The sequence below is a fragment of the Urocitellus parryii genome, chromosome 9, assembly GCF_045843805.1.
Source record: "Urocitellus parryii isolate mUroPar1 chromosome 9, mUroPar1.hap1, whole genome shotgun sequence".
In the NCBI taxonomy this organism is placed as follows: domain Eukaryota; kingdom Metazoa; phylum Chordata; class Mammalia; order Rodentia; family Sciuridae; genus Urocitellus; species Urocitellus parryii.
Genome location: NC_135539.1, coordinates 56937561 through 56964336, shown reverse-complemented (window position 1 = coordinate 56964336; position 26776 = coordinate 56937561). Strand labels below are relative to the sequence as shown.

The 26776-nt window shown below is 38.6% G+C and overlaps 2 protein-coding genes across 6 annotated transcripts in view; one reads left to right on the top strand and one right to left on the bottom strand.

Moving 5' to 3' along the window:
* The first annotated feature begins 668 nt into the window (after window positions 1-668).
* On the top strand, window positions 669-4298 carry LOC144256914 (ribonuclease P protein subunit p38-like). The gene is made up of 3 exons (XM_077802726.1): window positions 669-952; window positions 1808-1859; window positions 3392-4298. Exon 3 carries the CDS (start codon window positions 3402-3404, stop codon window positions 4248-4250), a length of 849 nt encoding a protein of 282 aa, XP_077658852.1. The 5' UTR covers window positions 669-952; window positions 1808-1859; window positions 3392-3401; the 3' UTR covers window positions 4251-4298.
* A 189-nt stretch (window positions 4299-4487) lies between these two features.
* Window positions 4488-26776, bottom strand: part of LOC144256885 (glycylpeptide N-tetradecanoyltransferase 2) — a 43505-nt gene continuing 21216 nt past the window's right edge. For all 5 annotated transcript variants that reach the window (XM_077802649.1, XM_077802651.1, XM_077802650.1 and 2 more), the window contains 10 exons: window positions 24786-24930; window positions 21269-21387; window positions 21082-21173; window positions 20853-20969; window positions 18842-19012; window positions 17600-17708; window positions 11611-11781; window positions 8752-8919; window positions 7459-7596; window positions 4488-7291 (listed from right to left, as the gene is read on the bottom strand). In XM_077802649.1, the coding sequence (XP_077658775.1) occupies window positions 7271-7291; window positions 7459-7596; window positions 8752-8919; window positions 11611-11781; window positions 17600-17708; window positions 18842-19012; window positions 20853-20969; window positions 21082-21173; window positions 21269-21387; window positions 24786-24930 (1251 nt within the window). In that variant the 3' untranslated portion in view covers window positions 4488-7270. The remainder of the gene's footprint in view (window positions 7292-7458; window positions 7597-8751; window positions 8920-11610; window positions 11782-17599; window positions 17709-18841; window positions 19013-20852; window positions 20970-21081; window positions 21174-21268; window positions 21388-24785; window positions 24931-26776) is intronic.

Genomic DNA, 26776 nt, shown 5'->3' with positions numbered 1-26776 from the left:
TGTGTCCATCTACAACTAAAAAAATATATTAAAAAGGGAATGTTGAGAGGAGGCATTATTGTCAAAAGCAACCTACCGACTTCTACGTTGCCCAGAATAGATCAGCAAATCCAGATTCCTGGCCTCTAACATGTTTTTCAGTTCTATAACCAATTGTCCACGACTTCCCAGCGACTCCATTCATAAGCTAGTCTCCATTGGTTGGAACAGCCACAGAAGACCCGTGATGGAATACTGCTGACTGCTGTGTTGAACTCAAAGCAGGCCTAATTCCCCTTGACTTTCGGGGGATTCAAGAGTCCCTAGATTATTGCCTATAAGCTAGTGTTTTCCCCAACTCTCCAACTCCCCACCTACTTGATTTTCATAGTGCTGGGCATTCTGCAGGGATTCGATAGACAGTGGGAAATCGGACAGGAGCTGGGATTTTGCGTCTCTAGAGCAAAAAGAGAGGTCTAAGGCTCCAATATGCTGGAAGTTGAAATTGGGTTAGAAGGGAAGGGTGCCCAGGGAGAACCACTCCTGGGGACTATTGCCGGTACCCGGATCCCCAGAGGTGTCAGACAAGACGGTGAGTGGCAGTTACCGTGGCAACACTCACTGTCTCGCGAGACAGATGTTGCATCTGCGCACTGCAGCTTAGAGCGCTGCAGAAGCTTCACCCCGGGTCTTATATTCAGGACTTTTTTGTGTGTTTTTGTTTTAAACGATGGAGCCTTATTCTGTCGTTTCCTCGCGACGCTGTTGGGAGCGACCAAACGCAGGGTAACGGGTAACGAAACTTGAAGAGCTCCGAGCTATTTCGCTCCATTCACTGCTCCCGGAAGGCGGGGCGGGGAAGGCAAGGACACTGCGCACGTGCGGCGCAGGCGCAGTGGTGCCGGCGCTGTGGCTGGCTGGTGGCGTGGAGTCGCGGTCGTGAGTCGGAGGAGCAGGCAGACGCCGGAAGAAGGTACCCTTCCGGGTGGGAGCGGGCCCAGGGCGCTACCGGAGCCCAAAGTCTGGGAGCACGCTAGGTCCCCGCGGCTTCCGGACCCCTCTTGCACCGTCGCTGGACCGCGGACTGTAGGGAGGGTTTAACCCTGGGTCAGGAATGCTTCCGCTACCGGCGGTCGTCCTCCAGAAACCCGGAGTTCGCGAGTCTTTACCCTTAGGTCCTTACCTACTTTTCCTAGCATCTCTGCCCAGCGACACTGAAGTTTTTAGTTTCCTTTAATTCTTCCCCCGGGACACTGTTGTGTTTCGTATTCCTTTTGATAGGAATTCATCAAAGGTTAAAAAAAAAAGCCACTTCCTGTAGGAAGTCTTCCTCTCCTAACCCCCGCTCAACTAAGTTAGGTCTCTGCTCTGCGTCCCTTGGCATCCTGTAGTTACGTGACCTTAACGCGTGCACCACATTACATTGCTTTATTCTCCCCCCATAGGGCTTGTAAACTCTGGCTCCTAGAGGCCAGTGACTGGTTTTGCTTGGTGCATCATAGGTAATCCGCAAATACTTAACTATGAAGGTGGTCATGGGTCTGAGAATGGGAGTGGTTATTCCAGGCTAAGAGAATGTGTATAGAGATATGTTGGTGAGAAACTGGTGGCCTCCTTATACATAGTATGGGTTCAGAGTTGGGAGTAATATGCAGGGTGTTGGGTAAAGAGAAAGGCTGGTGGAAAGCTGGAGGGTCCAGGGCCTTGTATGTCACCCTAGAGTTTGCACTTGATCCTGTAGGCGGTGAAGGCACCCTTTCTCTGAAGGTTTTTGTTGCTTTTAGTTACATTTTGCTTACCCAAACTATTTTTCATCTCCTCCTACCAGATTCTGCAAACCAGGGAAGGTACTGCCTATTTTGCTGTCAGAGTAATTAATTGTAAGTATTTATTCTGTGCTGTTTGGATCCTGAGACCCAATAACTGTGTCGTATAGTTAGGCAAAAACCTGTTAGATCATATTTATATTGCTCCTCATTTGTTTCCTTATTCCTGACCACTTCCACCCTGATGTCTTATGCTAGCCGTCACTTCATTGGATTTAGATGAGCTACTTTTATTACTGAGCTTGGGAGAATAGATATGACAGATGGGAGAAGGCAGCAGATATCTCCAGCATTGGGAATACAGACATGACTGAAGTTTTCTGTCAGAATTCCCAGGAATTTTGCTTTCTGGGGAAAGGTGATTTGTAATACTAGAGACCAGAAGACATGAATGGACCATTTCTCAGGCCTGTCCAGTGTATAAAGACCACCTTACCCACACCTGATTTAATTTTGGTTCTATATCAGATTCACTTGGCAGCAGACTTTTTTTTTTTTTTAATATACAAGCCTAGATTCCTTGGCAGTATTCTCCAATTCAGTTGATCTGAGGTGAGAACCGTGAAGGTTTTTTTAAAAGCCACAGGTTATATTTGAAGTGCAGCCAGGATTATAAGAGTAAAGTACTTTATATACTGGTATACTCTATTGCTAGTCTTGTGTGTTAAACTTTATTTGGAAGGGATTTCACTTCTTATAGTTTGCCAAGTGGGTCCCTGTCTTTCTCACTGAGCCCCAGAAAGGGAAGGAAGAACATTAAGGAAGAGAAAGTAATGTACAGTTGCCTCTGGGAAGAATTACAGGATATGCTCCCTAGACCTGTGGTTTATAGCATATCCTTAATAATAAATATACCTTTCTATTTCTCCTTAATGGATTGGGATCTTTAAATCTTACTGTTTCCCTAGTTTTCCTGAAACTGCAAGTCATAGTAGTCAGCTTGTAATAAGCGTGGGCAGGAGTATAGGTCTGCATATGTATCAAATATTTAGGAAAGATATAAGGAAATCTAGGGGCCAGGGTGGGAGGGAAACTTACAAAAGGGGACAGAACGAAAGTATTGTTTTAAGTTTTAGTTGTGTGCATAGACACCTGTTTTAGTTCTTCAAATTATACCTGGTTAATTATGAATCACAGAGGCTTCTGGGGGCTCTTACAGATGTGGAACTGTGTGCAGGACACAGGTCTCAAGTCACCATGAGCCCCAGGGCCTATAGTACTCCATGAATATCTGCTGTGAGAGTAAATGAAAGTAAACCCAACTAAAGAGTAATGTATGAAATGCTAACAAATCTATAAGACTACCGTATAGTTATAAAAAGGGTAATTATGAACAAAGAGAAACAACATTTTTAAATAAATGAATTAACATGGGATTTCACTGTAAGTGCAGTGATGTAAGAGTCCCATATTGTCTATATATGAAGAAAGACAAGGTCACCTGAAAAAATGGGGAAAAGGTGGGACCTGTCTACTTAATACTTGCTATAGCTTATCAAGAATTAGAGAAAATATAACCAAGATAGTTTCAAGACAGGCTTTCCTAGCTGACATGAGTGTTCTACTGTCATTGTTTTTCTATGAAGGATTTTCAAAATGTCTGCAGCCCCTCAAGCACCTTCCAGAGGATCCATTCGCAAGACAAGACCTCTGGTTGTAAAGACGTCCTTGAACAACCCCTATGCTGTCTGTTGGAGCACACTGGAGAAGGAGGACATGCACTTCATATTACAGACAATTGAGCAGAAGTTTAAATCTATTGGACTTCGGAAAATCGAAGACAAGAAAAAAAGAAAAAAAATGCCTTTTATAAAAAAGCACAGGGTAGAAAGATGCAGCCTAGATGTTGATACTAGTGAGAATCTGAAGGACAAAAGGCCAGAAGCTAACCAGCAGGTGTCAGGGTGGACGCCTGTGCAGATCAGGAAGCAGCTTGCCATAGGTGTTAATGAAGTCACTAGAGCTCTGGAAAGGAGTGAACTGCTCTTGGTTCTGGTATGTAAGTCAGTCAAGCCTGCCATCATCACCTCACACTTGATTCAGTTAAGTGTAAGCAGAGTTGTTCCTGCCTGTCAGGTTCCCTGCCTCAGTGCAACACTCGCCCCTGTCATTGGCTTAAAATGTGTGCTAGCATTGGGATTCAAAAAAGACACCACTGACTTTGTAGATGAAGTAAGAGCTATCATTCCCAGAGTGCCCAGTTTAACTGTACCATGGCTTCAGGACAGAATTGAAAATATTGGAGACAATTTAGAAACTGAATCTTTGGGAATCCAAGACAAAGAGACTTTGGAAACTTCATTTGAAGATCTCTCAAAACACAAGAGAAAACTTGAAGGTCAGCAGGTCTCTGTAGCATTACAGCCTCTTAAGATAAAGAAATTGATTCCCAACCCTAATAAGATAAGGAAACCACCCAAAAGTAAAAAAACTACTTCAAAGTAATCTTGTATAAACTTTTCATGCAATTGATAAAAGGACACCTTTTATAAAGAAGGCTTGAAACAAATAAAATGAAATATATTAATGTATATTGGGATCCCGTGTAATGGTATTTCCTTCAACTATGTATGAATGTTTGAAGCTATTGCACAAACATGCTGAAGCCTAAAAACATTTAAGTGAAAAAAATAATCAAAAATATGAATATGAAAACAAAAGTTTATTGAAACTAATGTCCATGCTTGTATAAATTCACTGTTTTAAAGGCTGGTACAATGCTTGTTAGCAAGAACATCTGTAGCCTACAACACCTAACATTTTCCCATCAAACTTGGAAAATGTGCCACAGTAGACATGGTTCTAACAAGTAGGGTCAATGAAACTAGATTGGGAGCATTGAGTTTCAAAGATACCAAATGCCTTGCAATACTTTGTCTTTAGAAGGAATATATATTTTTACTTCAGGCGAGTTTGGCTTTCCTTGTAGGCAGGCATAAACATCTGCTTGGGATGAAGGCCCAGTGGGATAGAAGTAAGCCAGATAAAGTATTTTAATTAGGATTCATTTTCCTGTGTATTGTTAACTTACTTGGAAATTAACATGTATAAAAAGTATGATGGGAGTTGTAGGGGCATAGCTCAGTGGTAGACCCCCAAATTTAATCCTCAATGTTTGTGCATGAGCATGCACACACATAACCAAACGGAAAACAACTGTGATAGCAATTAGGTGAGAGGTAAATTAGCAAGAGGTAAATTTTTAAAAACATTGAGCGTGGGTTCTCAGGCAAGATTTTGTGAGGACAGGAAATGCAGCATAGCATTCTGTGTTAAGTGTCTAAAGTTATTTTTGGTAGTTTAGGGGAAGATAATGGTTTTGCCAAATTTCAGCCTAAAATCTGGTTGACTCAGTGGATTATGACATCTGTTAACTTAAATTTTACTTAGTGCCATCTTGGCACAAATTAAAAAGAAAAGATACAGCATTTTCATTACAGGACAATTTTTAAAAATTTCTAAATACTATATTGCATTTAAGTCATACTGATTCTCTAAAATGCTCACTGGTAATCTGCTTAAATTATAAAGAGAACAGTGATATTAATTGTATTTAAGAATCAAGTAAAATAACATGAATAATATAACTGGAATATGTAAATGAGCCTTGACTCCAGATTGTGTAAATTCTTATTTAATGCTGGTATTCCCAAGAAGTGTTCTAGTGAATTGGCCCAGTTTTGTTTCTTGACGTTTTTCTCCTTCTGTTAAGAACGGTAATAAGAACTGTAATGCAGCTAAGTTTGAACCCTGTGAAATGATAAGTCTTCCTGTGTCTTTTAAGAACATTGCTTGTACCAGTTAGGCACTACTGTGGGGCCCAAGTGTCCCCTCTAGTGGCAGTCTTGGGTGCCACAGCTGTGTTTTCAACTCCTTAGTAAATCAAGATCCACAGACCTTCTAAAAAGGGACGGTTAGCAGATATTTTAGGCTTTGGAGGCCATACAGTCTGGCACAAGTACCCAACTTGCCTTTGTAGCATGAAGTGGCCACAGGTGAGACACAAACAAAAGAGTGGCTGTGTTCCAAGAAAACTTTTTATGAATGCTGAATTTAAATTTCATATAATTTTCATGTCACAAAATGTCACTGTTTTGACTATTTCCCCCCAATCAAAAAAGATAAAAATCATTTAGTCCCTGTGTTGTACAAAAACAGGTGATGGGCCAGATTAAGCCCAGGGGCCATACTTGATGTCCTCTGTCTGGTATTAAGATAATGACTGGTTTTATTGGATTACTTGTAAAACATGAAGGGAATGCCATTATGTTGTCTAACGTAATTTAACTTTTTCTGGACTGAGCAGCCGAGGCACTGGTACGGTAAAGGCAGGAAGAAGTGTCTACTTTGTGGTACTTGAGTAAAGGCCAGTCTACAGCCTTGTTTAGCATCTTATTTATCCCTTGAATTACTGGTGATATATACACATACATGTACACTGTGAAACTCTTGTTTTTCAAATTCTAGGTAAAAACACCATTGGTAACAAAATTATGAATACTTATTTACAAATAAGACATTTCCATTAGCATGACAGTTCATGATAAATTAAAAGTCAGCATAAAGGAATATGTGCAATTTTGCATAAGTAATAAAAACATTCAAACTATCAATGCCTTATAGCACTAATAAAGCAACCCGGCATTAGTTTTGACCTTAGAGTTTTTATTTTCTTTCCCTCATGTATCCTTGATGTTGCTGAAAAGAAACTGGAGATGGTGCAGCAGTGGAAAAGTCTGGTCAGTGGAAAAGTCTGGTCATTCACAGGTGTATGCTCTTTCAGGGAGCACACTTAATGTTTGCCTCAAACTTTGCTTTTGAAACCATCTATTGACCTACTGAAGATCAAAGTACAAATCTCTGTGTTTACTGATTTGGCAACTTTGCCTATGGAGTAATAATGTACTAGTAAGCAGTACATTTTCATTTTGCTCCATATTTGTCATTCCATAAGTGTTCCCAGTGATGTCATGTAAGGTGAGATACATAAAAAATTTTCCAAATGGATCCTTTGTTCTATTATACAGACAAATACACCACCACTTAATAAATAGAAATGCAGCAGCTTATCTCCACACAATAGCAGAGATTTTCTTACAAGATGCTGTGACTTCTCTTTAGTTCATAGAAAAACAGTTCCCTTTCTAGAGAGTGGAAAAGTACCCTCACTTCACCAAGAAAGCCAAAAGTTTGAAAACCAGAGAAATGTGCTCTTTGTACCCTTTCATCCCTCCCACAAGTGGGTAAACAGCAAAAAAAAGAAAAGATGCATTTTAACATTCTAACTAGGAATGTGTACAACTGGTCACACATGGGGTGTTTTTTCATCTTTGCTGATTGTTACCAACTACTTCAATTTCACTTAGGTTGTGCTTTTATTCTTCTTTGGAATGGCGGTTCCAGTAATCATTAAATAGGATATGAACAAATGAGGATGCCAGAGTTCTAGAAGTCAACACAGCTATCTACTGTAGTACAAGTCCAACCTGGAGGAAAGAAATGAAATAGTAAGAACAAATAAATTAATTGATAACATAGTATAAAAGATCTGTGATTTTAAAAGCTATTTAGAATAATCCAAAGGGAAGCAAGGATGGAATTGTCTAGTTAGACTTACTTTGTTTTGTACAAAGACTTTGTCAACATAACTTACCTTTTCAGAATCTGTTCCTGGACACCTCCAGTTGTACAAGTAATACTGTAAACTACCATCTCCTATACCAAACTTTAGTTTTTCCAAGAAGGTCTTATTTTCCATCAAATCTAGTGCATTGAATACATCAAATCCTTTCTGCCAAAGAAAGAAGGATTTAAAATTTAAAATATCAAAGGACTATCTACAGAAATTATAGAAATTATTGGTATAACATTTAATTCCTCTACTAATAGCTTGGATATGCATTTACAATAGGGCTTAATGTCTGCAATGTATAGTATAGGTTAGGAAGACCATATAAAATTGCCTTAAAAAGCTAGAGTGAGTCAACAAGATCTTTCAAAATGCTGAATTAAAAAAAAAAAGTGATCTGATGGCTTTCACTGACATAAAAATAACCTATTAAGATTTTAGAAAATATCTTGTTCCTGATTCAGAAGGGAGCAGTGTCTAGATGGTTCCATTTCCAGAATTATTAACTACTGACCTAAGGCCTGACGTAAGTGAAGCTATTGCTAAGAAACCGAAGTTGTAAAGACTTTAAATAGCATGTTTGTCTTGGACTGATACTGGAAAGTAAGTTTAATATTTTAATGGTAAAAATTAAATTTCTTAAAAATGTTATATAGTAATACTACGCAAAATGTGATATAGAAGGAATACCTAAATTTAATTTCTACTTTAACTTACTGACCACTTGGGGAAAGTTGTTGAAAATAAGCAATTGGGATAATGTTGATTTGGAGACCAAAAGTAGCAAATTTATACAATATTTTCAATGATCAAATGCAAGAGAAATCAAGGAAGACATTTTTCAAGTACTGTTTCCAATTTCTCATGAGCAGTTATTTTCCCATATTCAATGTGTATCATCAAAATGTATGTCAGCTGATTCAAATTTATTTTTAAAAGAAAGATATCTATTTAATAATTACCTAAGAATAATTTTTCTGGGAAAATAAATAATAAAAAGATATGTATTTTCAAGTTAATTAACATTCATAGGCTGCATCTTATATTCCTTATATGAGTTTTGTGTCTTCTTGTATGAGGGTTAAGTTTTCTAACATTTCTTTTTTGTTAAATTGAAATAAAATCAATGATGAAAACAGCCACTAATGTTTTAAAAGAAATACAGCAAAATTCTTCCATTGTCAGTAATGTGTATGGGGTGGGGGAGGGCATTGCATGAATTCCACCTGGATGGAAGCAAATACCGTGAGATGTTTTATATATTTTGGCATATACTCTTGAAGAATTAAATTGAACAAATATGAATGAGTCACTCACCAATTTAGCTATAATGAGTGCATCGTTCATGAGGTCCAGCAGGGGTGTCTCTGTGTGAATGTTATAGAAGGAGTAGGCAGCTTTGAGGCTCTTATGAGCAGGGTGGTGCATGACTGTGGACGGGAGCGTGTAGAAGCTCAGGAAGTCAGTCAGTTTCCCACTGGAGCTCTAAGAGACAATGGTGATACCAGGTAAGTGTCTCCTTGAAAAAACTGCATGCAGTTAACACTTTCACCATAACTTTCTGTCCAGACAAAAAGCAACAAGTAAGACTTCTTTCTTGGCAGCCTATTTTGAGCCCCTTCTATTATGCTGGATGGTGGCCAAGAAGAGCAGGCAGTTGGAACCATAGCAGAAGTGCTAGTCAGTGATTTGCATAAAGTTCTTAGAAAGCAAAAGGTCCTACCAGGAAAGTTTCCCTCAGGCTGACCGAAGAGTCAGTGTTCTACATTATGAAGTAATAATGAAAGATTTCATTTGCAGAAATGAAAGCTCTAGGTATTAGAAGGCTGCCATCACCACTCTGAAACACATAGGCTGCCTCTAGGAGAACAACTTGGGAGCTAAGCTAGCCACTTTTCTCATGGAACACTACTTGAAAGTAAAACTGGCCAAGATTATGGTTGTTCAGACTTGGTATATGGCATAGTTTTTTGAAAATGAATAATGAGAGCCTGTCAGTTCCAGAAAAAGAAAATGGCAGGATATACTGCCAATGATAAAATATGAGCTTTCAGGTGTAAGTTAAATTTTTGGAAAAACTTGTATCCTTCACCAAGAGTTACATTATAACCTTTTCTAATAACAAAGATTGTGATATCCACATGTGTGAGTTTTTGATACCATAAGATGAAATGTAACTTCAGTGAATCAGGGGCTGGGGTTGTGGCTCAGTGATAGAGCGCTTGCCTAGCGTGTGAGGCACTGGGTTCGATTCTTAGCACCACGTAAACAAATAAAGTTATAAAAAAAAAATCAGTGAATCAGTTTTTTTTTTTTTTTTCCAAATAGCCATGTAAAATGTTAAAAACTCATATACGGATAAAAGATTCATTCAAAGGACAAGACAGCTTAGTGGCAGAGCACCATGTGAGAGGCCCAGGATTCAAACCTCAGCACCAAAAAAAGAAAAACAAAAAAACAAGGACAAGACAGACCAATGGATTCTAATGTAATAGAGGATAAAAAGCTTACTAATAAGATTTAAGAGATTTATAATTATCTGAAAAGGCAACTAAAATATTCATTTTTAACCAAATCTTCAATACTTCATATGAAATATTTTCTTCACATACTTAACATATCACAATAGATTGAAAGCAAAAGCAGATAATAGGTTCCTAGTTGTCTTCTATTAAATCAGACATTAACAAAATTTGCAAAAATGCAAATGGTACCATCTTTCACTAATTTTGTGGTTTGGAAAAATAGTTATTTTTCATATGAAATATGGTCTTTAGGTAGCATGTAATGAATTATTATTAAATTGTTATATGGAATAATATCAAAATGTCTCAATTTTGAATAAGTAAATATCTATAGATGTAATCCATAAAATAAAAGCTCTTTGAGGTCCTCAATAATTCTTCAGAGAGTAAAGGAGTCCTGAAACAAGAGAGATGAGCTGCCCTGAGAAACTCACATAGGTGCATAAAGATGACATTTTTTTTTTTTAAGCAAAGATGGCAACTCTTTATGTTGCTTTGGAAATAAAAATTTAGAAACAGACTGCTCAGTTGTTCTTCAGAAATGTCCTTTGAGTCCTATCTACCATGGCTCCCCTTCATTACAGCCTTAACTGAGTGTAATAGGCTGGATCTGGAATGTCCCCTCAAAGGCTCATGTATTAAATGCTTAGTTTCCAAAGCAGCCATGTTCAGAGGTGAGGCTTTGGGAAAGTGATTACATCATGAGGGTTCTAACATCATCAGTGAATTAACTCATTAAGGGATTCATTATATGAAGGCATTATTGGGAGGTGGAAGAAGTTTTAGGAGGAAGAAATCACTAGGGGCAGGCCCTAGAAGGGCATATCTTATCCCCAACCCCTTGCTCTCTCTTTCTCTTTCCAACCACCATGTCCCTCCAATACAACATTCTGCCTTACCACAGGCCCAAAACAATGGAGCCAACTGACCATGACCTAAAACCTCTGAAATCATGAGCCAAAATAAATTTCTCCTCAGGTTAGTTGATTTTCTCAGATATTTTGTCACAGTGACAAAATGTTGACTTACATATTGGGCCTGTGATCCCATACTCAGGCAATATGTGACTACACTAAGTAAATACTTATGTATATAACTAATGTAAACTAAACCCTGGAATCACTTCTAACTGGCCCTCTCCACTCCAAGAATTTACAAGATTAAAAGCAACTCAATCCATTTCTACCAAAAGAGCTTCCAAGTGATTCATCTCAACAAGAATTTGGAAAATCTGGACTGTTACTTTTCCTTCCTTCCTTCCCTCCTTCCTTCCTTCCACAAGGATTAAATGGCCGAATCCATGGCATCTCAACCAAAGGCAGTTCAGTTATTCCAAAACCAAAAGAATTAAGCATTAGGATGCAGCCATCTGGTTGAGGTCAACCAAAATAACCTTTGAAAAAGGAGCAAAGCAATTAATCACACAGATAACAACAGAAAAGCATTAATATGTAGTAAAAATACACTCGTATCCAGAAATGGAAACTTAAGAAGAAAATGCAATTCCATCAAGATGAACAGAAATCTAATCCAGAAGCACTGAGTCTTGGAGGAAGAAAGAAGAGACTGGTACTCTGTGCTCTTTCTGGAAAATAAACTTTATCACATGTGGTGCATACTTCTCAGTACTACCTTATCACCTTATGTTTACCTCCACTACAAACGTGTCGATAATGTGTTCCTGGGGAAGGAACCAGTGGGCTACTTCCTCTTCATCCATCACCGGGGCTAAATGGAACTGCTTCAGGTAAGTGTTGATTAATTCTCGCACTGCTTTAATATCTTTCGGTTCCATGGGTCTCAAACCTGAAGTCTTGGTAACCTTGTTGGAGGGAAAATAAGACAAATCCCAGAAGTTTAAATGTAAGAGAAGTAAAACTACTTTGTGCCCTTTGTCCGCAGACCCACAGAATACATCACACAGGAGCTTGTTAGAACAGCAGAATCTTGACCCCATCCCAGACCCAGTGTATTAGAAGCTGCAATTGAATAAGATTCCATGGTGATCTGTATACATGTTAAAGTTTGAGAAGCACTGGGTTAAAATACATGCTAGGAAATGTTCTTCTTTCTATGTGGCAAGTCTTCCGTCAGTACTGCTCATGACCCAAACAAATCAAAAGGAATGCTATGAATTGACTGATAAACTAATACCAAGAATTTTCACAGTCTGTATGACAGGGCACAACAATTGCCTAACTTCTGGGGGTTTCTGCTTTAAAAATCACCAACTCTAACATTTTGAAAACATAGTTGAGAAACTTAACTTATTCAACAGTTCCTAAAAAAGATGTCGTGATTTTGTTTTCCTGAAATCAATATAAGAGTAAATCATATTGGTCAGGATGGGAAGGCAAGAATTTTTTTATTTATATATGACAGTGGAATGCATTATGATTCTTATTCCATATATAGAGAACAGTTTTTCATATCTCTGGTTGTATACACAGTATGTTCACACCATTCGCATCTTCATACCTGTACTTTGGATAATAATGATCGTCACATTTATTAATGATGGGAAAGCAAGAATTTTAATACAATATCTAGGTATTTTCTTTCTGTCTCCACTCCGCCAACCCTGCTGGGGATCAAACCCAGGGCCTCACACATGCTAGGCAAGTAATCTACCACTAAGCTACATTCCAGCTCAATAGCCAGGTATTTTCTAAAGGTGCAGGACTATCTAATACTGGGCCTGGATTTCAGGACATATTGTTTTATTAAAAGGTAATCAGAGTAGGCATTTTAACACCACTACAGAGCTTTATAATTTAAAAATGAAGCCATGGAATAAAAAGCCTACCAACTTTGGTTCTCAAAAACTCCCATCATCACTCTGGTTCTCTAGAACTATCCAAACACCCAGGCACTCAAGACTAGACCTAAGAAAGCCCAACAAACAAAACAAAAACATTACAAACTAAAAAATAGCTTAATTTCCCCCCAATAACTTGATTTCCCTTGCTTGGAGAAATACTGGATAAATTTTAGGAAACAAGTAACAAAAATACTGCTTGTCCACCCTTCTGTCCTCAATGGTTTACATATATATATATTTTTTTTCTTTCTGTGGTATTGGGGACTGAACCCAGGGCTTTACACAGCACTCTACCACTGAGCTATACTCCCAGCTCTGTAAATAGAATAGATCATTATGATTCCTGCAGGTACCCAGGCAGAATCTCGTGGGGTAAAATAGGTTTTTATCTTGAAGGTACCACTGATATATTATTACTAGTTGTGCTGAGGTTTCAAGGTTTCAGTGACAGAGTGCTGATTAATTACTGATCAGCATGGAGAGAGAAGAATAGGAGATCCATGCTTACATTTACAGATCCAAAAGTTCTTAGCTGCATATTTACTATGGGGTCCTTCAATGATGATTTATATAATCTACACAGTACTGCAGCTAAAATGACATTTAATAACCTAAATTTAGAGAATTTGAGTCCTTAACATTTAATGGACAATTCATATATTTTGTTTTTTGTTGCTCTGAAAGCTGATGAGTCAGAAATATCCAGGTCCCAACTGAAATTAAAAAAAAAAAATAAACATGTATTTCAAAATGCTAGTTAAAAGACTAAAAGCACATATCTATGTAAACCATGGTCAGAATCATTTTCTGCTATGAAGCAGACTTTCTTTGCTTGATTAAATAGCCATTCTTTTTCTTTTGTTACTGGTACAGTAACAATAAATAATATCAAGCAATTAGATTAATTAATGAAAGCAACAGGATATATGACATCTATTAATAGAGAACATTCAGAAGGAAGAAATTTGCCAACTTGTTTCTGAAGCAAAATATTCTCTGGCATATATTTCTCACTGACTCAATATTCACACTGTGAAATCACTAAAGCAATACACCTTTAGCCCAGCGACCATCCTTAAATAACAGTTCTCAAACATTTCAGTATCAGGACCTCTTGGTACTAGTAATTATTGAGAAGCCCTGAAAAGCTTTGATTATGTGGGTTATATATACCCACATTGACCCGATTAGAAATTAAACTGAGAACATTTAAAATCAAAATTTGACATAAGGACACATTCCATATAGCCTCTGGAACACTTTTTAGTACATTTTTAAGAGGATGAAAGTAAATATGCAAATTATACTTAATTGTTATTATAGAAATAGTGTTGATTTCATGGATTCAAATCCTAAGTCTAATCATCATTATGACATTGAAGGGTCTGTGGACCACACTGCTATCCTTTGGTCTCAGAAGGTAGTAGAATGTAAAGACTTAGTGAAACAGTGTTTGGGCAAAAACATACAAAGCATCAAAACTTTGGCAATTTACAAGCATTTCAAAAAAAAATATTTACCAATACATTAAGGCAAAACAGAACAGAACATACCAGCCATAAAAAGAGGGTAGGACTAGAAAATAGGGGAAAACGATTCAACTGTGCCAACCAGCAATGGCTAAAGAAGAAAAAATGGAAGAACAAAACTTTTAAAATGTGAAATAAACCAACTCTAGCTATTATCTTCAGGAAGAAGTGGGAAGACTAAAGCTTTAATAAAACATTAAGTTTTTGTATAATGAGAGAAGTAAAGGGGACATGTTTCCTAAGAGGTCAATGAAAAGTGAAGAGATGTTTCCAGTAACAGAAAATCTGATGTGTCAAAATCCTGTATCTGAGTCAGATGTACCTTCCAGGGCCAAATTAATGTCCATTACTCACTGGACTGTATGTATATTGAAATCTGTGTAAAATCTGCTTACAAATACATAAGGAAATAAAGCCCAATCTTGTGTTTCAATATGCTCTCCCATGATGTGGGGATAATGACCTGTGACTGTTATGAATCTCCTGTGACTGTTATGAATAATAAATAAGATTATAGAAGTTGAATTGTCCAGCACAATGCTGGCCCAATAAATGTCAACTGCCCTATTCAGAAGTCCAGGAAAAAGATATAAAGCAAGTCCTATAAGCAGAAACAATATGAGAGATCAGAAAATGACACTTTCTCTATAAAGCAAGAATTGCATTCAGTAAGGCTCTTCTTATGCTAAATGGTACAAAATTGTTCTTAATTGACTAGATTGCTAGCAGTGGTCTCATCCATCCGATTTCTGGAGACAAAAAGGATCTCGCATATGCTGCACTGTCCAGCTTTTACCAGAAGAGGAAGAGTGCCTCTGTTGTTGGCACCTTCCAGTATTTTTCTTTTTTGATACCAGGAATTGAACCCAGGGGTGCTCTCCCACTGAATTACATCCCAAGTCCTTATAATTTTTATTTTTAAAAATTTTAAGACAAGGGCTTCCTAAGTTGTCCAAGCTGGCCTCAAACTTGCAATCCTCCTGCCTCAGCCTCCTGAGTTGTTGGGATTACAAGCGTGTGCCCCGCACAATTTTTCAACATCTGCACTTTCACCTCTTGTACCCACTTTACCCACTCTTCTTTTTCCGTTAATTACTCTTCATTTTCCTTTTCCATGTCTTGGAAGGGGGAAAGGAGACTGAAACACACCAATGAGAGCTGTCTGGACTGTGGCAACTATTCTTCTCTGTGCTAACCTGTATTGTAATGACTATACAGTGTGGCCCATGATGACCCTGGCTGGTGGTTGTTGCCCCTAATAGGGGCATGTGAGAGGTGACAGCATAAGCAACAGGGTCTAACAGAAGAAACACTAATGTCTGGGCTTGTATCTCAAACCATCCACTTACTGGTGATGTGCCCTTACATGAGTGTCAACCTTTATAAGTCTGTTTTTTCATCTGGATAAGGGGAAAAGAAGAACTAACTTCAAAAAGTTGTGAAAACAAACTGAATAATATATGTGAAAGCATACTATTAATTTCAATTTAATGGGAGAAAAGGCAGTCACTACAACCACATGGCTGAAGCACAAGCTAACTGAAGGGAGATGCCAAGGCCTAGTTTCATGACCAAGGCCTGACCTGTGATTTATCACCAACCATCCAAAACTTTGTCATCTATGAAAAGATTGATATCTGTACCGAAATGTAAAGGCCAAAACTACTTTTAGCATCTTAAATTCTAATCATTCTGAATAAACCAATGGCAAATAACAAAACTCCTTATTATTAAATCCATTTTATGCAGCCTGTATGTAAGTGGATCTTTTCCCTACACAGAAGCTAGACTGCTTTAGCTTCAATAGACTGAAATTTGGGGAGACCAAAGTAGAAATTAGCTCCTCGTGAAAAAAAAAAAAATAGGCATGCTTAAAGTTTTTATTTCAATTCATACAGAGCAAAATTCAAACAAAAGATCCCATTTGCAGTGGATACATTCTAAAAGGGCACCCAGTTTTCACACCTTCTGGAGTTCACAGGTTGTGTGATTTGCTCCTGCTGTGTACAGGCAGGGACTAAGGTTTGCTTCTATACAATAGAAATGGGACTTGGAACTTGTTTCTAACCAACAGCTGAAGGATTTGTGATTTGCTTCCGATCAATAAAAATGGCAGCTTTCATGAACTGATTTATATAAAGTTCTAAATCCATCTAGCTGGCAGATTCCCTCTACAGACTCTCTGGCTTTCACTGGCTTTGGTCAATAAGCTTCCATGCTGTGCACTGCCCTATAGAGAAGATCAGGTGACCAAGAACTGAAGATGGCCTCTGGCAGCCTGCAAAGAAGGAGCTGAGGCCCAGTCAACCAGCCAGCAAAGAAGTCAATCCTGCCAACAACCATGGACGCCTGAAAGCTGGTACTTCCTCAGTCAAGTTTCAGAGGAGACCCCAGTTCTGGCTGATACCTTGATGACAGCTTCATAAGAACCCAAAGAATGGGACACAGCTAAGTGGTACCTGGATTCCTGACCTGCAAAACTCATGCAAGAATAAATGTGCTGGGGTTGGGGTTGGGGTTGTGGCTCAGCCTAGTTGTGCTCGCCTAGCATGTTCGAGGTGCTGGGTTCGAACCTTAGCACCACATAAAAATAAAGGTATTGTGCCCGACTACAATTAAAAAAAATTAAAGAAAAAAAAAAGAATAAATGTGCTGTCTTAAGCTGCTCTGTCTGTGACAATCTTTTACAGAGTAAGTGATAAATAACACACCACCTGAGACCCCAGTAAAGCAAAGGCTAAAAGGCACATCTAAATGTGCCTTACTTAACTTTAAATATGCTTAAATTTCCTATTAAGAGAGACAACCTTTCATATTAGGAATTTGTTCTTTTTAAAAAAAGAAGATAATTGAATGAAACATTATTTCCTCTCCCTTGGTCTCTTATCTAAACTTGACTCCTTCACTCTATGGTATCAAGAAATCAGTGGCAACCTGAACTTTTCTTCCCTCTTACTTAACAGACCATAAATACCCAAATGCCAAAACTTACTTGATTTCATTCAATCTCACCCAACTACAAACTGAAGAACTTAAAAAAAAAAAAAAATCTTTAAAAGAAAGAAACAAACAAACAAATAAACTGGTATTTCCCAATGAACTCCCCTATTTTCCTAGTTCCTGAATTCTAGTTCCTGAATTTCCTAGTTCCTATAATTCTATAGCAGTCGTTTTAGCTATATATTCCCTTTCACAGGCACAGGTCCATTTTGAGACTGCTGCAAATACTTCTTTCCTTTTAAAAGCTTCAATTGTTACAGCTTCAAAAACTGCAAATCATTCTTACTTACATCCGGAAGTCTGTAAAGCTTCATTGTTCTCTGTAATGTCATATTTCTACTCAAGTGAGAAAATTTCACTTCTACCAATTTTCTGGGGTTTAGGGATCGATGCCAGTATCTGGAATACAATAAAGGTTTTAAAATCTAATTGATTTCTAACTCTGTGTTTTCACTCTGCCTCAGCCTGGCTGCTCCATAAGCATTTACTAAATACTTAAGCTGTGCCTGGTATAGTGCTGAGGCTGGCCCTCTTTGTCTGCAGTAATTTTCTTAGTCATTTTTTCCATCTTTAAAATATCTTGCATTCCTCTTTATGTTCCTTTGAAGTTTGTTACCTTTTATTTCTTTCACTAAAGAGGAATCTTAAAACCTCAAGAAAAATATTAATTACACCCTGGTTTACAAATGTTTAATGGCCACCACTGATTTTATCAAAGGCAAACCAACAGGTTTAAAAACATGAAACTATTTCTTCTAAATAAGTAACTTTTTAGTTGGATACATACCAAAGAAAACAACTTTTTTGAGAAACCAGTCTAAATTTCTTAAGTGATTCCAATTTAGGTACTGGGATGAAGGATTTGTATTAAAATACACATGTGAAGTCTTTCATCCTGTTTATCTTTGAATGCAATAATTTAATAGGTTATAGTAATTTTTCAGTTTTATCTTTTATAGTAAGTTTACTTAAAATTTTTTCCTATTTGAAGGTGATAACTCTTTTTTAGACACAGGTTGTTGACTGCCTTCTCGCTGGAGCAGTTCTTAAAAGCTTGATTAGAACTAATAAAGTCATAAAACAGCGTAAGCTTCTTTTTATTCTTAGCAAACAAGTACATCTTGGACTTTTCAACTGATGCTTATCAGACTTTTGGAATGGTTCAATAGTGCTGCAAAGCATGGAAGAAAACTGAATTTAGGTGTGGAGAGAAAATAGCACGACAGTGGACACTGAGATCACAATGCCCTGGGTTTCTCCATGCAAAGACAGCACTAGTCTTTTGAATGTATCAGGAAAAGAAATATAGATCCTGTATCAATGGCAGGGAAATATTAAAGACTTTTTTTAAAAATCGCCAAGTGGCTGTATACTGAAATGAATGGTCTCCATCTCTGCTACCAACAAACTACACAAACCCCAGTGAGCAAAATCCCTCATCTGAGGAGAGTAACACTTCTACCAAAATGGTCATGATGCTCAACAGGCTTGGTAAAGGGAAGACCTGGGTTAGGGATACAGTCTACCATTACCTGCACGTGGCCACCGGCTTAGGAAGAACAACTCCTGCAGTATATACAGCCTGAAAGATTCCTTCCAGGTTCACTCTTCTAGTTATTTCTCGAATTAACACTGGGGCTACCCGTTTTGATCTCAATTTCTTATGAACACAAAGAAAGTTGATTTCTACCATTTTCTTCACACTAAGAAAGAAAGATGTTGAAAATTAGATCCAAAACAAGATGAACACATTTTACAACACAAGAAAATGCTCATAAAATTTCAAAGAATAAGAATATGGAAGACATCCTTTAACACAATACTTAAGAAAAATATTGCTTCATTTAGTTCTAGATTCATAAATTCAGATCAAAACACTATTTGCTTTATATCCCTGCCAAAATGATTATAACTCTAGGTCAGGGAGGCTCAATCCCTTTGTTCCAAATAAATTTTAACATTTTAATCTTTTATAAGTTTTCATTTTAGAAAATGTTTGAGATATGCCTCAAAGTTTATCTGTTTTTCCTACAATGTATGCAATTATGGCAATAATTGAGTCACCCTAGTACAGAATCTGATAAGATGTTACTTTGAAGCATGATACAAATCCTCGGGATCTCTGAGAAGGGCTTCACCAGACCAGAGTCAGTGCATTTCCTCGCTGCAGTAAACCTTCTAGAGCTTCAATCCTGGTCCCAGCTCTGCTTCCACATATGCAGGCCTCTTGTTTGGCACACAATATTCCTTGTGATCACATGTTTTTATCAGTAAATAAACTAACCTAATATACTGTATGGTAAATAGACCTTTTACACATTAGGTCTTTGATTTTTATAGTTGAATCTTCAACTTTCTGGGTTAGATTTCGAGAGCAAAGGGGCTGAGGCTGTGGTTCAGTGGTAGGGCACTTGCCTAGCATGTGTGAGGCACTAGGTTTGATTCTAAGCACCACATATAAATACATAAATAAAATAAAAGTCTATCAACAACTTAAAAAAAACAAGAGCAAAATGCTTATCCTATGGAGGAAAAGGTTGTGTTTTCTGTTTTCTGGTTTTTTTTGGTACCGAGACTGAACTTGGGGGTTACTCGACCACTGAGACACATCCCCAGCCCCATTTTCTATTTTATTTAGAGACAGGGTCTCACTGAGTTGCACAGCACCTCACAGTTGCTGAGGCTGGCTTTGAACTCAAGATCCTCCTGCCTCAGCCTCCTAGGCCATTGGGATTACAGGTGTATGCCACTGCACCAGGCTGGGAAAGGTTTTATCTCCCCTAAAACTTTTGATTTTTTTTTTCCAGGAATAAATCTTAGATGTCAGTTTATGGCTTTATCGATTCTGAAACATACATACATGTGTACATGTGTGTGAACAGGTACATAACAATGTGTACATGTATGAGATTGACAGAGAAAAGGAAAAACAGGCAAAGGGAAAGGAAAAGAAGGGAAGGGAGGAAGAAAAAAGGGGCAGATAAAGGGGTGGACAGAGTCTTGCCCTCCTCCTTTCTTTTTCCTTAAATATTTTTAGTTATATATGGACACAATACCTTTATATTGTTTATTTATTTTTATGTGGTGCTGAGGATCAAACTCAGTGCCTCACATGTGCGAGGCAAGCGCTCTACCACTGAGCCACAGCCACAGCCCATCCTCTTTCTCCTTTTGGTTCACAGTCTAATCTTTCTTTTATTCATTAATAATTAATGAACTTAACTTTAAGAGTTTTTAAGTTCACAGCAAAATTGAGTGTAGAGTTCTCATACAGCCCCTGTCCTCACACACACACACAACCTCTTCCACTATTGACAACTCACAATGAGTAATTTTTTTAAATTGTAAATGGACATGATACCTTTATTTATTTATTCAACTATTTTTATGTGGTGCTGAGGATCAAACTCAGTGCATGCCAGACAAGTACACTACCACTAAGCCACAACCTCAGCCCCACAATGAGTAATTTTTAAAGGCCTACTCTCATTGCAATTCTTGAGAAAGAAAAACAAAAGGTGACATGGACAGCTTTAAATGTACCTGTCATAAATGCGGATGTTTGCTGGGATGGCACTTATGAAACCTACGAGTTTTTTATTTGAAGACACTCTGACCCCGCAGTGCCACTGCAAGAGCCAGCCTGGGGGACGCAGGGCCCTGAAGGAAAACAAGGAAAACAGGCACCAGTTAGTGTCCAAAAACACAGAAACTGACCTGAGACCTCCCAATCTAACAGTCCAATCCATAACACCCTGATAGCAAGACATACCACAACAGGAATTCAGGTGAATAGTCGAAGCGAAACATGTTGTCGTCATCTTCTACATAATTCTCATTTAATAAGGTGTATAACTCCTTGAGCTAAAAGATATAATAAGCATCCTATCTATGGTGCTCAGGACCAATGCAGAAGCAATTTTGTGAATGCACATGTTGAATTAAAGAGTTTTACTCACCACTTCGGCATTACTCAAGTCTAAAGTGTCCCACATAAAACCCTGTGGCAAAGAATACGGTTCTTGACGTACATTGTCCTTATCCGGCTCAATTGCACCATGAGATGTTATGACTTCATCTGGAGAGAAAGACAAGAAGAAAAAAGGAGAAAATTACCAAAGCATTCTGACAACCTCAAATGGTCAGCAACATAAACAAAATCAGATTTAGGATGCTGAGTTTAATACAGTCTAAAATATGCTATTATTTCAATTTCCTCTGGACTAAAGCAGGAAAGTTAACTGGTGGTGTGGAGTAACTCTCACCCCACCAGTTAAATCAAAGGAGGAATCCTTTGTCACCCAATGAGAAAGATGACTTTATGAAATGATAGTGATTTCGAAGCCTCAAACTTAGGTTGTAGACTCACTACACAGCACCACTGTAAGCAACACAGGTTTGATACAACAGCCTTAGAGCTGTTCTCTTATACAATGAAGTTCCATAAAGTGGGGGAGGGGTGTGTGAGAGTGACCTGTGACCCCTCCCAATAGCAAAACCTAATTCAAAGACTGGTGATTTCTCTCCAACTGTTCTACTAGCCATGTACTCCAAACCATCAGTCTCTAGTGATTTCCATAATCCTCCCTCCAATTTATCCTCTGCAGAACATCCCTTGCAGCTGGAAAAAAATGCAGACTCTTTCTCATGCTGCCTTTTTGCTCCACTTCACCCTTCTCTGCCCCTTACTCCCAGTGCTCTGGCCATACTGACCTCTCTCATGTTTGCCCCAGCTCAGGGCCTTCCTGGTGCCTTTCTCTACTGAGACCCTGCCTTGGTCATCATACAGATGGGCCTGGGACTTTCTCAGACAGATGTTTATGCATCACTTTCCTATGACATCTCTCCCTGACTAAAGCCTTTTCCTATCTAAAATGTGTTCCTCACCCTGCCTGGCCACCATTTGTTTTGCCTTCACACCTAGTTCTGGAGCATGTGCTCCATACTATGCCTGACATTCAACTAACAACTGCTGAATGAAAGAACCTCAAGGCCTAGTTCTTCCTATCACAGAATCTTTCTGTAGGTAGAAGTCACAGGGTTTATAACAGCTCCCCTCCCTTGCCTAATCCTTAACCTAGTTATTCTTGTTTTATCTCCACTTTGCCACCTCATCTCCACAGGCTTTCTCAAGTCAGCCCAGGGGATCAAATTCCCAGTCCCTCCCAAACAGAGTCCCTGACAACTGCTTGGTGATTGGCTCTCATGCTGTCTCTACAACCATCCCATGCAAATAGTTCCAAACAGCTGGGGTCAGCTCCTCTGGATGGGCAGAAATGGAGAGGCAGAGTCTGCCTTCCAAATATCCTCCCCAACCTCAGGCTCAAGAGTCTGACTTCCAAATGTCCTCCCACAGCCTGGCTTCCTTCACCTTATGGCCTCTGAACTAAGGTGAGCACAAAGAGTTCTAGGAACTGAAGAACTGTGCAAGGATTTGGCCAAGGGGCAAAATAGTGAGGGAAATATAGAAGGGCTTAGACGGGTAGGATGGCAAGTGAGGAGGTCAGGGGCAGGGCCAGAACAAAGGAGCATGGAGAGGGTCTTCTGATGAGGTCAACTTCCTGGCTGATGAAAAGTGTTCATGGACACAAGAGGGGACCCAATAGAAAAACAAAACAGACACATGGACAGACAGGGCACAAATGAATAATAGTGAGGAGAGCTTGGACAGCGGAGGAAATAAGGAAGGAGGAAATTCCAGAGACCATAAAAAAAAAATGAGCCAAAACTCCCCTACTGGATTCCCAACTCTGGGGCTCCTTCTCTCCAGAGAAGTTTCTGTCACTTTTGTCACTATCTCTGTCACTTTTGCAATAAACCTGCTGCTTGCTTGCTACCTCTGTGTCCTGTTCTTCAGTTCTTTGCTGAACAGAGACAATGAACCCAGCACCCCCAGATGGTAACAATAAGATGAGCCCCTAGATTATCTTCCCAAAAAAGGTGGCCTGGGGTCAGGTGGCTAGCTTTAAGTGGCTTTCTTCTCTTTAGGATGGGAGAGTGGCTTGGTGAGTAGCATTCAGCTTAACCCAGTACATTCAAGCCAGTAGACCTAGAGCCCTTAACCAAGGTTCATTCAACTGAATGCAATTAAGAATCCTGTAAATTCATTTTAAAGAACCTCCCTCCATTAATAAACACATTTCTAGAATCTGAAAGAAAAAAGGCAAGCAAAGATCATTTCCTTCTTCTTATTCTTCTTAATTTTTGTACCAGGGATAGAGCCCGTGGGTGTTCTACCACTGAGCTATTTCCACAACCCTTTCAGTTTTTCATTTTGAGACAGGGTCTTACTAACTTGCTCAGGCTGGCTTCAAATTTGTAATCCTCCCATCTTAGCCTCCCAAGTAGCTGGGATTATAGGCATGTGCCACCATGCCTATATTTTTCTCTTCTGTTTTTGCAATTTGGAAGGTTGAACCCAAGACCTCATGCATGCCAGGCAAGTGCTCTGTCACTGAGCTACATCCCAGCCCTTCTTTCTTTACCACTCAGAAGGTCGTGGCCTTTTAACCTGTTGGGTAAGAGTGGGTGGGAGAGGCGTGGCAGCTTTCAAAATTTTGAAAACGAATATTTGAAGGCATAGGAAAGAATTGCTTCTTGATTTATGTTTGAGAAAATGGACTATTTTGTACATAGCTGAGCTATTTAGAGTTCTGGCTGGCAATTCTTTATATGATATCGATTTAGAACCTGAACTCACAGTGTAGAAATAGTTGGAGGACAATTACTTTCATATACATAATACAAAGTAGGAGATTTACATTGTGTATTTTTTAACATTTTTATGGCATTTATAAACATCATCTTTTTTCCATAAAGGGAAAGAGGAACAGTTAAATTATGTTTATGATTACTTAACTGGTAAAAGTCTAATTGAAATCTAATAGAACAGGGAAGCATCAGGGGATGAGGCCCCATGGTAGTTTCTTAGTATACCAAAGTATGAGATCTTCACATTCATTACATGCTGTAATTCCCATGTGACACTAGGATGCTACTGAATTAGTAGTAATGCCCCTGATGAGTGTTCAGAATCTTATCATTAAATGGTATAAAACTATACATTTCAATAAGATGTTATAGGGAAAACCTTTGACATCTTACAGAATAACTGAGGAGTGAAAATGCTAAAAGTTTATATTTACAGAAAACAACTCCATGACTGAGTAGAATAAAGGTGACAGGAGAATCACACACCATTATATGTATAATGTTATATATAATTTGGTATCATATTTCAAGTTCAGGGAAATTGGATATTGTAATAGGGATACAAGTCAGATAAAATCACTGTAATTGAAAACCAATGTCACTACCTAAAATTTATATTTTAAAAAGACAAATATTACTTCTATGTAAACTTTAAATTTATGGTATGGAGCAAATGATATAAATGAAGTAAAATCTATTTCATATTTTTGATTCCTGTTAATCAACCCTTGTTTTGGGGGAAGGGTGGGCAGTAGAAGAGCATACTTAGTTTAGGTACTGGCTGCGTATCCCAAAACTGGTATCTGCGTTTTGCAGCCTCGTCAATGTTCCTGGCAGGGCCCTGGCATGCGGAGAGTAGCTCCATTGCTCTCTGGATGTCCTGTAGCTTCTGCATGGGGATGGTGGGATTCTAGAAGAGCAAAGACACAGAGACACAAAGTATGAGGAAGCTGCCACTGCTCTTAAACCTGGGGCAGATGCACGATTATCTGCCATGGAGACTGGCATCCCTAAACACTGCCCAACCTCCTCAAAGTCTGCTGGAGGCTGCGGCTCCAGGATCACGATATAAGCAATGTATTTTGTTACAGGAAACAACAGTTCTGTAGTTCGAATGGGACTCTGGCAGTTTGGAAAATCTAAAGTAAATGGAAGCATCCTTTGTTTCAGGTTCCCACCCACCTGCAATGGTCCCACCACTGTTCCTCTGGGAGGAAAAACCAAAAGGAGTGACATGCAGTGCATGCATTACTGTCATACAGCAGCCAGGCAGCCACAAGCCACTGTCAGGTTTAATGCTCTGCAGCAGCAATGGGGGGGACGGAGTAATAACTTCCAGAACAGAAACTAGGCAGACAAGATCATTAAATTAAAAAAATAAAAAAGAAAAGAAAAAGAAATCTGAAATTGGTGCTAAGCTGGGAAGGATATGATTAAGAAAGAAACCCTTCACCACGTCCCTTCCTCCTGGACCACACGTAGCTCCTCTCCTAGCCCCTCACCTAGTCCTCTGGAGACAAGCCTGTTAACAGAAGGCCAGCAGCTCCAAAAGCAACTCCAGTCCTCAGGACTTACCACCTGCCCCCCACACACACTCAAGTGTTTAAAATTAGCCTCCTTTTTAGTAAAACATATTCTCAGTCTGTAAAATGTACAATTCCTTTAAATTCTAAAGCTCCCTTCTTAAAGGCAGTATTCCTGTCATCTCCTGGGGATTCTCCAGCTCTTTTTGTAATTCCTCAAATGATGTGTTAATGAGAGGGCAATGTATAGGACTAAATGTGGAAATCAGGGACTTTTTCTCAATAAGCAAACTGAAAAGTTTCAAAATCCTGATACTACTCAAGGAATATTCTTCACTGCAATTCTGAAGTAGTTAGAAGAAATTTCAGAGCCTTCAGTTTTGTTGTATGGACACAAAGAAAAAGTGAGATTGACCCTCAGGGGTTTATAAACAGTACCTTTGGACTCCTGCTCGACTTTGAAATCTGTGGTCTGGAGCAAATTGTTTTAACCTGGGAAGCTTATCCATTTAACACAGCACAAAACAGGTTTCATTACACAGAGACTATCCTGTGGCTGCTTTATTCACTGGTTCCTTAGGGTTGCTGATACTAAAATGATCCAGAAAACAAAGTCCTAAAGTCTAACTGGAGGCAAGTTTAGCACCTCCACTCAGAAGTCTAATGACATAACCCAGGATCGCCATGATTTTTGTAAGCTGTTCATCTTACATATTGATTGAGATCTAAATCATAAGGGCCATCTTAATGACACAAAGAAATTTACCAAAGTATTTTTCCTATTCTAATTTATTGTATTTTGGGATTATTCCCTTTGCTTGAGTCTCTTTTGATTTTCCAACATTATAAGTAATTGATTTCTAGGTAAACAAAATCTACATCCAGTTGAACCCCAACAACACAATCTATTAAGAGACTAAGACTTCAATGGGAATTGAGATCACAGCACATTTTGACTAACAATGTTTGAACATTCATTTAAACTTAGCTTAAAAAGGCAAAGTAGAGACCAGGCTTACAAAAATATATTGACAAGGTCTACACTGAATTTGTCTTGATAATTTTTCTTTCCCGGTAATCAAGTCTTTTAACACTAATTAATGCATCAAAAAGCAAATTACTTTGCAACAAACATGAATTGGCACCTTTGTTCGAAAGGAGCTAATGGTAATCCCAACTCTATGAGGAAGGTCTCACAGTGATTTATATCCTACCTAGTTAGCATCATCAGGT